At 36.6% G+C, this 14057-nt stretch overlaps 1 protein-coding gene across 3 annotated transcripts in view; it reads left to right on the plus strand.

Moving 5' to 3' along the window:
• BRIP1 (BRCA1 interacting DNA helicase 1) overlaps positions 1-11389 on the plus strand; it is a 182745-nt gene extending 171356 nt beyond the window's left edge. For all 3 annotated transcript variants that reach the window (XM_019026137.4, XM_055386965.2, XM_055386968.2), the window contains 2 exons: positions 6516-6845; positions 8503-11389. In XM_019026137.4, the coding sequence (XP_018881682.2) occupies positions 6516-6845; positions 8503-9347 (1175 nt within the window). In that variant the 3' untranslated portion in view covers positions 9348-11389. The remainder of the gene's footprint in view (positions 1-6515; positions 6846-8502) is intronic.
• Positions 11390-14057: the final 2668 nt, after the last annotated feature.

Consider the following 14057-nt stretch of genomic DNA (forward strand, 5'->3'; position numbering starts at 1 on the left):
GTATAATGTGATAGCACAGTGTGGATTTGATTTGCATTTCTCTGATGAATAGGGATGTTAAGCATCTTTTCTATACCTGTTGGCCAAATCATATGTCTTCTTTGGAGAAACATCTTTTCATTTGCTCATTTTTTAATTGGGTTATTTGGATTTCTTTGCGTATCTGTTTTTTTTGGTTTGGTTTTTGGTGTGTTTTTTTGTTTGTTTTTTCTATTGAGATATAGGAGTTTCTTATATATTTTGGGGATTAACTCTTTATCAGATATATGCGTTGCAAATTATTTTCTCCCATTCTATAGGCTGCCTTTTGACTCTGCTGATTATTTACTTTGCTGCACAGAAGTTTTTTAGTTTAACATGGTCTTCCTTGTCTAATTTTGCTTTTATTGCCTGTGTTTTTGGTGTCATACCCAAACAATCATTGCCAACACCAAGACTGGATAATTTATAAAGATAAGAGATTTATTTGGCTTATGGTTCTGCAGGCTGCACAAGAATCATGGCATCAGCATCTGCTTCTAATGAGGACCTCAGAAAGTCTACAATCATAGCACCAAGCCTTTCATGAGGGTTCTGTCCCCATGACCCACATACCTCCCACTAGGCCCCACCTATGACATGGGGGAACACATTTCAACATGAGCTTTGGAGGAAACAAATAACCAAAGCATATCAATCCCCAATGACACCCTGTTGAAGATCCGCTGACCATATATGTGTGGATCTGCTTCTGAGCTCTCTATTATGTTCCATTGGCTTATATGGTTTTCTTTATGCCAGTACCATACTTTTTTGACTACTACAGCTGTGTAATGTATTTTAGAATCGGGAGGTATGATGCCTGCAGCTTTTATCATTTTTCTCAAGGTTCTTTTGCCTATTTGTGGTCCTTTGTGGTTCCATATGAATTTAGATTGCGGCCGGGCATGATGGCTCACGCCTGTAATCCCAGTGTTTTGGGAGGCCAAGGCAGGTGGATCACGAGGTCAGGAGTTCGAGACCAGCCTGGCCAACATGGTGAAACCCCATCTCTATTAAAAATACAAAAATTAGCCAGGTGCGGTGGCGGGTGCCTGTAATCCCAACTATTCGGGAGGCTGAGGCAGGAGAATGGCTTGAACCTGGGGAGGCGGAGGTTGCAGTGAGCCAAGACCGTGCCACTGCACTCTAGCCTGGGCGACAGAGCAAGATTCTGTCTCAAAAAAAGATTGCTTTCAGTAGTATGGACATTCTGACAATATTAGGTGTTCCAATCTGTGAACATGGGATATCTTTCCATTTATTTGTGTTATCTTTACTGTTTTTCAGCAATGTTTTATAATTTTCAGTGTACAGGTTTTTTGCCTCCTTAGTTGTTTATTCCTAGGTATTTTATTATTTTTGATGCTATTTTTTCCCCCTGGTTTGAGTTTTTTTTAATTTTAATTTTAATTTTTATTATTATACTTTAAGTTCTAGGGTACATGTGCACAACGTGCAGGTTTGTTACATTTGTATACATGTCCCATGTTAGTGTGCTGCACCCATTAACTCGTTGTTTACATTAGGTATATCTCCTAATGCTATCCCTCCCCCCTCCCCCCACCCCACAACAGGCCCCGGTGTGTGATGTCCCCCTTCCTGTGTCCAAGTGTTCTCATTGTTCAGTTCTCACCTATGAGTGAGAACATGCGATGTTTGGTTTTCTGTCCTTGCGATAGTGTGCTGAGAATGATGGTTTCCAGCTTCATTCATACTATTATAAATGGGATTGTTTTCTTACATTCGTCTTTTGGTTGTTTTTAGTGTATAGAATTGCAAGTGATTTTTGTACATTGATTTTTGTATTCTGCAACTTTACTGGATTTGTTTATTAGTCCTAACAGGTTTTTTTTCAATCTTTAGGGTTTTCCACATAAAAGATCATGTCATCTGCAAAGAGAGATCATTTCACTTTATTCTTTTTCAATTTGGATTCCTTTTATTTCATTTTCTTGCCTAATAGTCTGGCTAGGACTCTTAGTACTAAGCTAAATAGAAGTAGTGAGAATGAACATCCTTGCTTTGTTGCTGGTCTTAAAAGCTTTTCATTTTTTAATTTTTTGAAGAAAAATGCTTTGATTCCTTTCTCATTTTTCTTTTGTATACCTTCTATAGATATTTCCTTTGTGGTTACATGGGTCTTACATAAAACATAGTTATAACAATATTTTCAGCTAACAAATTAATTTCAGTTGTATAAACTCTACACTTTTACTTTTCCCATCACATTTTATTATTAAAGTCACAAATTATACCCTTTTATATAGTGTATCCACTAACATACTATTATAGTTATTTTCACACTTTGTCTTTTAACTTCTGTATAGAATTAAACATTATTTATGTATCACTGTTGTTATATTAAAGTATCCTGTATTTGTGTACACTTTTAACTTCACGAGCAAACTTTATGCTTTTGTGTTGCTGTTTAGCAGGCTTCCTTTAGCATATCTTGTAAGGCACGTTTAGTGGTGAAGTCCCTCAGCTTTTGCTTATCTGGAAAAGTTTTTACCTCTTATTCATTTTGATAGATGGCTTTACCAGATATAATATCCTTCACTGGCAGGTTTTTTTCTTTCAGCCCTTCAAACATGTCATCCCACTTCCTTACAGCATGCAAGATGTTGCCTGAGAAATCTTTCTCTTTTTTTTGGAGACAGGGTGTTACTCTGCCATGCAGGCAGGAGTCCAATGGCATGATCATGACTCACTGCAGCCTCAGCCTCCCAGGCTCAAGTGATCCTCCCACCTCAGCCTCAGCTGGGACTACAGGCATGCACCACCAGACCTGGCTAATTTTTAATTTTTTTTGTAGAGATGGGGTCTCACTATGTTGCCCAGGCTAATCTCAAACTCCTCGGCTCAAGCAATTCTCCTACCTCTGCCTCCCAAAGTGTTGGGATTATAGGCATGAGCCTTCATGCCCGGCCTAGTGACTGTCTTATGGGACTTCATTTGTATATGACAAGTTGCTTTTATCTTGCTGTTTTCAAATTTCTATTGTTTTCTTTGACTTTTGACACTTTGATTATAAAGTGTTTTGGTACAGACTTTTGGGTTCATCCTGTTCAGGTTCGCTGGGCTTCATGTATTTGGATGTCATTTTCCTTCCCCCAGGTTTATTAAGTTTTCGGTTATTATTTCTATAAATAAGCTTTCTGCTCCTTTCTCTCTTTCTCTTTCTAGGACTCCCAGAATGTGTATATTGGTCAGCTTGACAGTGCCCTATAAGTCAAGTCATAAATGAAGTCATAAGCCTTCACTTTTTTTTTTCCATTTTGTTTTTTCCTTTTTGCTTCCCTGACTGGATGATTTCAAACGACTTGCCTTCAAATTTCCTGATTCTTAGCACTTTGGGAGGCTGAGGAAGGTGGATCACTTGAGGTCAGGAGTTCGAGACCAGCCTGGCTAACGTGGTGAAACCCCACCTCTACTAAAAATATGACAATTAGCCGGGTGTGGTGGTACATGCCTGTAGTCCCAGCTACTCGAGAGGCTGAGGCAGGAGAATCGCTTGAATCAGGGAGGCGGAGGTTTCAGTGAGCCGAGATGGCACCACTGCACTCCAGCCTGGGCGACAGAGCGAGACTGTCTCAAAAAAATAACATAACATAACATAACATAACATAACATAACAGAATATAAAATATATAAAATAAAGTAAAATAAAATAAACAAATTTCCTGATTCTTCCTTCTGCTTGATCAAGTCTGCTGATGAACCCCTGTATTGAATTTTTCAGTCCAGTTATTGCATTTTTTAGCTCCAAAACCTCTTTAGTTCTTTTTTGTATTCTTTATCTTTGTTGAAATTCTCCTTTTTTTCTATATTATTTTCTTGAACTTGTGAGCATCATGTTGACAGTTATTTTAAATTCCTTGCCAGGTAATTCATATAGCTTTTTTTTTTTTAAGGGTTGGTTTCTGGAGACTTATTTTGTTCCTTTGACAGGGTTATTTTTTCCTGTTTCTTTGTGTTTCTTGTAACCTTGTATGGTATCCACACATTTGAAAAAACAGCCACCTCTCACAGTGTTTACTAACTGGTTTTGTACAGGGAAAGACCTTCACTCATCAGCCCTGGTAGGCATTCTGGGAGCCTCTCAAACCTTTTCTGTGGATCTGTCTTCTTTGGACTTGTCTGTAAATTCCTCATTAGAAATATTTGCTGGGTTTTTTTTTTTTTTTGGTCAAGGTCTCACTCTGTCGCCCATGTTGGAATGCAGTGGTACAATCTCAGCTCATTGCAGCCTCGGCTTCCTGGGTTCAAGGGATCCTCCCACCTCAGTCTCCCAAGTAACTGGGACCACAGGTGTACACCACTATACCCAGCTAATTCTTGTATTTTTTGTAGAGATGGGGTTTCACCATGTTGTCCACGCTGGTCTCAAACTCCTGGGCTCAAGTCATCTGCCTGCCTCGGCCTCCCTAAGTGCTGGGATTACAGGCATGAGCCATCACGCCTGACTCTTTTGTTCTTAGTAGATTCCAGGCATACAGAGTATGCTAGGTCCAGTCAGTACTCTATGACAAGCAAGACAGAAACTAGTCCCTAGACAGCTCCTTGAAAAGCCAAGATGTTGGATGCACACTCCAGGCTTTTCTGTCCCCCTGAGGGAGCGGCCATCAAACTATATGGGCCTCTGTTGCACTGTGGTTCCTGTGGAGCAGAAACTTGCTGCACAGCGCTTTTGTTCTTAGTGGCCCCTGGGCATGTAGGGTATGCCAGCTCATGTCAGCTATTCAGGACAGGTAAGATAGAAGCCAGTCCCTGGGGCAGCCTCCCAGAAAAAGACATAAGGTCCAGTTTTCTCTTTTCTCCCCAGGAAGAAGCAGCCAGATATATTCTGAAGTGGGGATCATGACAAGAGGGTGCCACAAATTTTCCTACCGCTTTGATGCAGGCAGTAGTATCATTTTTTTCTCACTCGATGGTTTCATCCAACAGTAAACAGTTTTCAGAGTCAATACCAGGAGTGATTACTAAAGAGCTATGGGATACATGTGTATCTTTATTATTACCTTTTAGCTAAAAATAAAATACATTTTATTATAATAAAGAGATGTTAAATTTTGTTTTAGATTAGCCATGTATGGGTGTAGACTCTACCTTTTCAATTTCAGAGCTTAATTACTGTATTTGGTTTGATATTAAAACATAAAGCAGAAAATATTGCTTTATTTGTTTTATCTTCCCTTTCCACGTAAAGTGTGCAGTAGCATAGGTCAAACAGTAACTAAAGGCAAAAATGCTAAGTGCTGGTGTCTAGTCAGCAGGTGGAGCTCAGATTCTTTCAAGTTTTCAAAAGCAGACAATGATATTTTACACTGAAAAGGCTTTCTTTGATTATAAAAAGGTTGAAATGAAGAGGTAAATATAGTACTAAAATTCTTATTTTTATTTACTTATTTCTTTTTTAGAGACAGGTCTTACTCTGTTGCCCAGGCTGGAGTGCAGTGACGTGACCATAGTTCACTGAAACCTTGAACTCCTGGCCTCAAGCAATCTTCCCACCTCAGCCTCCCCAAATGCTGGGATTATACATGTGAGCCACCAGACTCAGCCTAAAAATTTTCAATTTTAGAGAATTTCACATATTTTTATGGTCTAATCATATTCCCCAAATGAACAAAATAAAAAACTTCAAGGGAAATGGCTTATTTAAAATTTTTTTAGTTTTAAAATCTAGAACTTAAATTTTTACCCTATAGTGACTTTTAAAACTAATTCCTCCAAAAGATGATGCTAGTTTTAGTAGTGTTAGCAGGGAATATTTATTTTGTAAAAGTCCAAATACCTGATTTTGCATTTCATTTGGAAGCACACCATACTAGAAAACACCTTAAACTCTTAGGTTTCATTTTTGTGCAGTTTTTATGTCACAGGTCAAATCATATCCTTTATAACTTGATTATATATTAAAAATAATTATATCATAAAAATTCAGAAGGGATGTGATTTACCCATACGACAGTGTTACTTATTTCACCTCCAGAATAATTTTAATTTAAGATATATTTGGAATTGGTGGAGGAAGGGAACAAAAAAACTTGAGACTAGAATCTTGAAATTATTTTTGCAAAAGGAGTAAAATTTAGAATATTAGAATGGAAAGTTGTATTGTTTACAACTTCTAGTTTCCCTACAAAAAAAAAAAGGCAATTTTTGTGGGGAATTATGATGAAATTAAATTTGCCATATTCACCAGTTATTCTTAACCAGAGAATATGTTTTCCCATCTCTGCCCTACTTCTACTGCCTCTTTGCTCTCTCCATTTGACAATTACTGTATATAAAGAGAATGTTACTCATATGTTACTGATACATATGTAGTAAAATTGCTGAATTGCAGAAAAAAACATATGGAGAACCATTCTGTATATTCAAAATACAAATTAGATTACTTCACTAGAAAAAGCAAGTGTATTACCTTAGCATGTAATATTTTAATAACTAAGTAACCAAATTTTCCCTGGGTTTACCTTTTTCTTTAGGACTTTCTAAATGGGTACGGCAGCAGATTCAGCACCATTCAACCTTTGAAAGTGCACTGGAGTCCTTGGCTGAATTTTCCAAAAAGCATCAAAAAGTTCTTAATGTATCCATAAAGGACAGAACCAATATACAGGACAATGAGTCTACACTTGAAGTGACCTCTTTAAAGTACAGTACCCCACCTTATTTACTGGAAGCAGCAAGTCATCTATCACCAGAAAATTTTGTGGAAGATGAAGCAAAGATATGTGTCCAGGAACTACAGTGTCCTAAAATTATTACCAAAAATTCACCTCTACCAAGTAGCATTATCTCCAGAAAGGAGAAAAGTATGAAAAGTTCTTCCCATTTACCTTTGATAGAGAAGTCTTTCATTATATTTAGTGAAATGATATTTATTTGGGTATAGATTAATTCCTTAAATATGGTGGTTTGTAATATAAGGTGTTATCATAAAGTAGTGAAACAGTATGGTGTACTGTAATGGGAACAAACTTTTGTCAGGAGACCAGAGCATATTTTCTGGTTTTCCACTAACTGGCTTTGCCACTTACTAGCTTTGTGATCATGAGCAAGTCATTTGTCCTTTTTGAGTCGTAATAGGAAAAAAAAAATGCCTGCCTAGCTATCCCTTCAGGTTGGGTTGTAAAGGTCAAAATTATAAATATCACAGCATTGTAAAGTACCATATAAGTGGTAGATGTTATTCTAAAGGCTATATAAAAATTTGGCCTAATTTTTATGTAGATACTTCTATATGAACTTCTTTTCCTATATAGATAGTTCTCATGAACTTATTTTTAGGAGGTGAGAGACATTTATTTTAAGTGATGAAAAATAATATTTTAAAATATTTTGAAATAATCATCTGTATCAGATTGGCAAACTGTGGCCCATGGGCCAAATTTGGCCTGCTGCCTGTTTTTGTAAATAAAGTTTAATGAAATGTAGTCATGCCCATTTATTTACATTTTAGAAACAACAGCAGAGTTGAGTATTTGTGTGTATTGCACTAGAACAGCATAACTGAGTAGTCGCAACAGATACATTATGCCCCACAAAGCCTAAATATTCCTATCTGGCCTATGACAGAAAAGGTTTGCCAAACTCTGGTCTATTCCATTGGATATAATTTCAGTTGTTTTAATTCATATATCCAAGGCGGGTGGATCATCCAAGGTCAGGAGTCCGAGACCAGCCTGACCAGTGTGGTGAAACACCGTCTCTACTAAAAAAATACAAAAATTAGCTGGGTGTGGAGGCAGCTGTCTGTAATCCCAGCTACTCAGGAGGCTGAGGCAGGAGAGTTGCTTGAACTGGGAGGTGGAGGTTGCAGTGAGCCAGGACTGCGCCACTGCACTCCAGCCTGGGCAACAAAAGCAAAACTCGGACTAAAAAAAAGAAAAACATCAATTTTTAAACATGTATTTTGTAGTATATAAGTACTACAAAATAGTAATACAAAATTCACTATAGTGAATTCAAGCCGATTAACTTGGTAATCAGGAAACCTAGTTTCTAGTCTTGGTCTTCTTACTAACCAGTTTTATAACTTTGAGCAAATAACTTAGCCTTATGTCACTTTCCTTATTTATTAAATAAAAGAATTAGTCTAGGTAAGTTTTTCTCAGTCACTGGTTAGTGGATTTTCAAGGCAAATGTTTACAGCCTGTTCCCTCCTTTACTCAGCTCCCTTCCTCTTCCCTTTTACCCCTTCTTTCCTCGTTCATTCTTGAGCTCCCTGCTGTGGAATTTGATAGTTTACCAGACAGCATTATAAATTGGGCTAGGAAACATTAGAGACCTAAGATTTCTTTCAGAGTTAATATTCTGTTCCAAGATGAAAATCCACTAGTATTCGTTGGGGGCTCTAAGTTATGTATCCTATACAGTTATTTAGGTATTTCTAATAAATAATTATTTTAACCTAGCAATTATGTTAGCTAGGAGCAGAAAGTTAAATCTCTTAAATTCTTGTATTCTTAGATGATCCAGTATTCCTGGAAGAAGCAGGGAAAGCAGAAAAAATTGTGATTTCCAGATCCACAAGCCCAACTTTCAACAAACAAACAAAGAGAGTTAGCTGGTCAAGCTTTAATTCTTTGGGACAGTATTTTACTGGTAAAATACCGAAGGCAACACCTGAGCTTGGGTCATCAGAGAATAGTGCCTCTAGTCCTCCCCGTTTTAAAACAGAAAAGATGGAAAGTAAGACTGTTTTGCCCTTCACTGATAAATGTGAATCCTCAAATCTGACAGTAAACACATCGTTTGGATCATGCCCTCAATCAGAAACCATTATTTCATCATTAAAGATTGATGCCACCCTTGCTAGAAAAAATCATTCTGAACATCCGCTCTGTTCTGAAGAAGTCCTGGATCCAGACATTGAATTGTCTCTAGTAAGTGAAGAAGATAAACAGTCCACTTCAAATAGAGATTTTGAAACAGAAGCAGAAGATGAATCTATCTATTTTACACCTGAACTTTATGATCCTGAAGATACAGATGAAGAAAAAAATGACCTAGCCAAAACTGATAGAGGAAATAGATTGGCTAACAATTCAGATTGCATTTTAGCTAAAGACCTTTTTGAAATTAGAACTATAAAAGAAGTAGATTCAGCCAGAGAAGTGAAAGCTGAGGATTGCATAGATACAAAGTTGAATGGAATTCTGCATATTGAAGAAAGTAAAATTGATGACATTGATGGTAATGTAAAAACAACTTGGATAAATGAACTGGAACTGGGAAAAACTCATGAAATAGAAATAAAGAACTTTAAACCATCTCCTTCCAAAAATAAAGGCATGTTTCCTGGTTTTAAGTAATAATACTTAACTCTCAAGCTAAGTAAAAATATGTCATCATGCTTATGTTAAACTCTGTTGTAAGTAATAATTTGTAAATTGAATAAGTGGCATACTTTTTAAAAAACTATTTTATGTTCAGAAATGTAAATGTTATTATTCTTGAGTTTTTGGGGTTTTTTTTGTTTTTTTTTTTTTGAGACAGAGTCTTGGTCTGTTGCCCAGGCTGGAATGCAGTGATGTGCTCTCGGCTCACTGCAACCTTCACCTCCAGGTTCAAGCGATTCTCCTGCCTCAGCCTTCTGAGTAGCTGGGACTACAGGTGTGCACCACCATGCCCAGCTAGTTTTTGTATTTTTAGTAGAGATGGGGTTTCACCATGTTGGCCAGGCTGGTCTCGAACTCCTGGCCTCGTGATCTGCCCTTCTCTGCCTCCCTAAATTGCTGGGATTACAGGTGTGAGCCACAGTGCCTGGCCTATTCTTGAGTTTTGATAAAGTAATTCATACAAAGTATTGTCCTCAAATAAGTCTTCCTTAGCTAAATGCAATTTAAAATTATTCAAAGATCCTAGGGCACTTCTAGTTTCATGTAAATATTCATATTAGGTGGTTCTCTTCATCCATTTGTTTTCACACTGATACATAAAAATTAACAGCAGTCTAATCTAGTCACACCTCAGTCATATTTCACTATAGATTTTACCTCAAATCAGTCCAAGACTTTTTCAGAGATCACCATTTGTCTTGAAAGGTTTATTTCGTTATTAAACTGCCTACTTATAAGTAATTAAGAGAAATTAAGAAAGTAGTATGCATTTTTAATTGAAATTGTTTTACATTCTTTGTATAATAAACCTAAAACCAAACATGTCATAAACAAATTGACGTAAAGATATAAAATGCCAAATGAAGTATTCCAAATTTTCTATTCTAATTATTTAGCTTCACCATCATTGTGGAAAAAAATACTAGATCCTGCTTAGTATTATATATTTTTCCTAGTGGATCAGTGAGTAATAAGTACCAAACACTAGACTAGAAGGTAATTTCTACATTGTTTAGAAAGGGTGAAACAATTTATCCCCTCTGGTATTGTTCTAGCATAAGCTTTAGTTATACAATGATTAAGATAGAAAACTTCATATATAAATTTGATAAGCAAACCCACATTTATAGCTGCAGCTAAAATATGTTTCCTTAGGGCACAGTAATCCTTTCTGTGAATTTTGACCTTGTTTGTGTTTTTGTGAATGAAGCTATATGTCTAATCAAAAACGATTATAAAAGAGGCTCATCTCTGACATCATTCCAAAAATACATTCATTGATCTCTTTTTAAGAAACATCTGTTATTCACTGGGCATTGGGACTTTTTGTGAGTAATTTGAATTGAAATTTTATGAGCTATCCAAGAATTCTGTATGGTCTATTATTTTCAAGTCAAAATTTCCAGTAAGGATTTACTTTACATTTCATTTGGATAAATGAATTATTATATAGGTATGTCTTTGCTTCCATTTTGAGACATTTAGATTTTTACAGCTTGTTTCTATAGCATTTGATGTTACAACTCTAAGCATAGTTCAAAGACATTTAAATTGACAAGTTACCAGTTAAAGAATTTAGAATATATTAGATCCCATCTAGTATTATATATTTTTTCTAGTTGATCATTGAGCAGTAAATACCAAATACTCGATTAGAAGGTAATTTTTACGTTGTTTTGAAAGCGTGAAACAATTTATCTCCTCTGGTATTATTCTTAAACCACAGATAGGGATAGTAGGGTAGTGAAACGAATAAATACCTGGTAGAAGGCAAGAGACTTGGGCTCTACACCTGGCTCTGCCACTAATTTGCTAAGTCATATTGGCAATCACCACACCCTTCAGGGAATTAGTTTCATCTGTAAAATGCAGCGGTTAGTGCTATAAAATCATACAAATTTCTTTGTGCTTTGAGAATCTATAAAGGAATGTCTGTTGATATTCTGAGTCGATTTTCATTTGCTTTTGTTCCAGAACGGTTAAAATAAAGCATATTATTTCATTTAAAAAGTAAAGTGGCTCTTACTCATTTACATTTAGGGAACGATGGTGACGTGGTTTGGCTATGTCCCCACCCAGATCTCATCTTGAATTGTAGTTCCCATAATCCCGACGTGTTGTGGGAAGGACCCAGTGGGAGGTAATTGAATCGGGGGGGCGGTTACCCTCATGCGGTTCTCACGATACTGAGTTCTTACGAGACCTGATGATTTTATAAGGAGCTTTTCCCTGCTTCACTCTCATTCTTCTCTCCTGCTGCCCTGTGAAAAGGTGCCTTACACCATGATTGTAAGTTTCTTGAGGCCTCCTCAGTCATGCAGAACTGTGAGTCAATTAAACCTCTTTCCTTTATAAATTACCCAGTCTTAGGTATGACTTTATTAGCAGCATGAGAACAGACTGACACAGATGGTATGAATATGTGCATAATAACTTGGAAAGCTAGATATTTATTTTCGCAATGCTACAATTAAAACATTTTGAGGACTTTTAAAATTACCTTTAGGGCCGGGCGCGGTGGCTCACGCCTGTAATCCCAGCACTTTGGGAGGCCGAGACGGGCAGATCACGAGGTCAGGAGATCGAGACCATCCTGGTTAACACGGTGAAACCCCGTCTCTACTAAAAATACAAAAAAGTTAGGCGTGGCGGCGGGCACCTGTAGTCCCAGCTACTCAGGAGGCTGAGGCAGGAGAATGGCGTGAACCCGGGAGGTGGAGCTTGCAGTGAGCCGAGATCGCGCCACTGTACTCCAGCCTGGGCGACAGAGCGGGACTCCGTCTCAAAAAAAAAAAAAAAAGAAAAAGAAATTACCTTTAGAATTGGTAAACTACATGAGAAAATTAAGCATATTATTCATATCTTAGTGTTATTACCCAACTTCATCTCCAAAACTTTCCCCTTTCCCTAGCTAGATATGTTTTTGTTTGTTTGTTTTAGACAGTCTTGCTCTGTCGCTCAGGCTGGAGTGCAAAGGCACGATCTTGGCTCACTGCAACCTCTGCCTCGCAGGTTAAAGCGATTCTCATGTCTCAGCCTCCTGCGTAGCTGGGATTACAGGTGTACACCACTGCACCCAGCTAATTTTTTTTTTTTTTTTTTTAAAGTATAGACAGCGTTTCACCATGTTGGCCAGGCTGGTCTCAAACTCCTGACCTCAAGTGATCTGCCCACCTCGGCCTCCCAAAGTGTTGGGATTACAGGCGTGAGCCACCATGCCTGGCCTAGATATTTTTTATTCTTTCCAAAATTTAATTCTCCCTGAAGTTAAAAATTTTCATTACTGAGAATGTACATAGAGATGTGTCACAACCCTTTAGTAATTCCAAAAGGTGTTTCAAAAATTTTATACAATGATAATCACTGTTGAAACAGGTGTATATTCTCCTCAGATCATGACTTTGACCAAGATGATATTCCAAGAAGTAAACTACTGGCCTTTATAGAGTAGGATGTAGGCCATTTCATTACTGATAACATACTTTTAAAAGAAATGTTTATAGAGTTAAATAAGTTAAAACATCTAAATGCTTTTAAAAGAGCACCTGGCACATTGCAAGTTATTCATTATTAATTAGTAGATGAATCATATATCTGGAGTGCACCCTTGCTCTATATGAAGGCTTCCCTAACTATAGATATATAGGTGATAGACTGACAATAAAGATTTGAGGAAAGAAAAATTATTTGGCTGGCTTATTTTTTAAGCTTTTGAGATGTATAAGGTAGAGATTGTTTATCAAATAATTTATGTGACACATTCAATGCATATGAAATAATTATCTAATACTGAATTTATTCAAGGACTGAAAGTATATAGAGCACACAGGCTGCAAACCAGGAAAACTACCAGTAAGAGACAGGGCTTTATTCATGGAATAAAGGTACAATGTAAAGAGTAGATGTTTCATGACTTGATTAAATTATTTAAAACTGTCTAGAATTGTGTTATAAAACTATTACTATGTTTCTATGCACTTAGTTATTACATGGGTTTAAATTTGGCACTGTTTCTAAGTTTCTATAAGGCTTTGTTAAGATATTTCTATTCAAAACATTAATTTTAACAAAAAGCTTTTCCCCGTTATTTTTCTGCAACTGGACTTTTTTGTATTACTTTCCTATATTGAAACGCATTTAAAATATTTAATTCTTTAGGGCTGCTTACAAAATTTCATGAAATCAAAGCACCTGTTGTCAAATCACTTGAAAGGCTGGTTATCATGGTCATCTCTAAGTGATGGCATTCTTTTGTATTTTATTACCACACAATTATTCTCACATATGCTCTTTTAAATGCTGATTTCTCAATGAGTTACACAAGAATTTAACCTTTATGAATTCTTGGTGGTTTATTATCTATTTCCATAGGTAAATGCAGTTAATCTTTTGTAAATAGATAGTATTGATGATAATAAAAAAAAAATTTTAAGACCAGATCAAACAATGAATGTAAGAAAGCTAAAACCTTAACGTAAAATAATTGCAGAGCTATGAAAAATACAATAAAGAACATCAGGAAATAGAAATTTGGAAAAGTGACCAAGGCTTATGATCCTCTAGCCTTAAACAATTTTCATGTCTCAAAAAAAAAAAAAAGAATTTTGTTTCTTAAGTTTCATTTGATAGAACCATTAGCTGCCTGGCTTCCTGTACTCCACAATGGAGCCTTGTTATAATATA

The sequence above is a fragment of the Gorilla gorilla genome, chromosome 4, assembly GCF_029281585.2.
Source record: "Gorilla gorilla gorilla isolate KB3781 chromosome 4, NHGRI_mGorGor1-v2.1_pri, whole genome shotgun sequence".
Classification (NCBI taxonomy): Eukaryota; Metazoa; Chordata; class Mammalia; order Primates; family Hominidae; genus Gorilla; species Gorilla gorilla.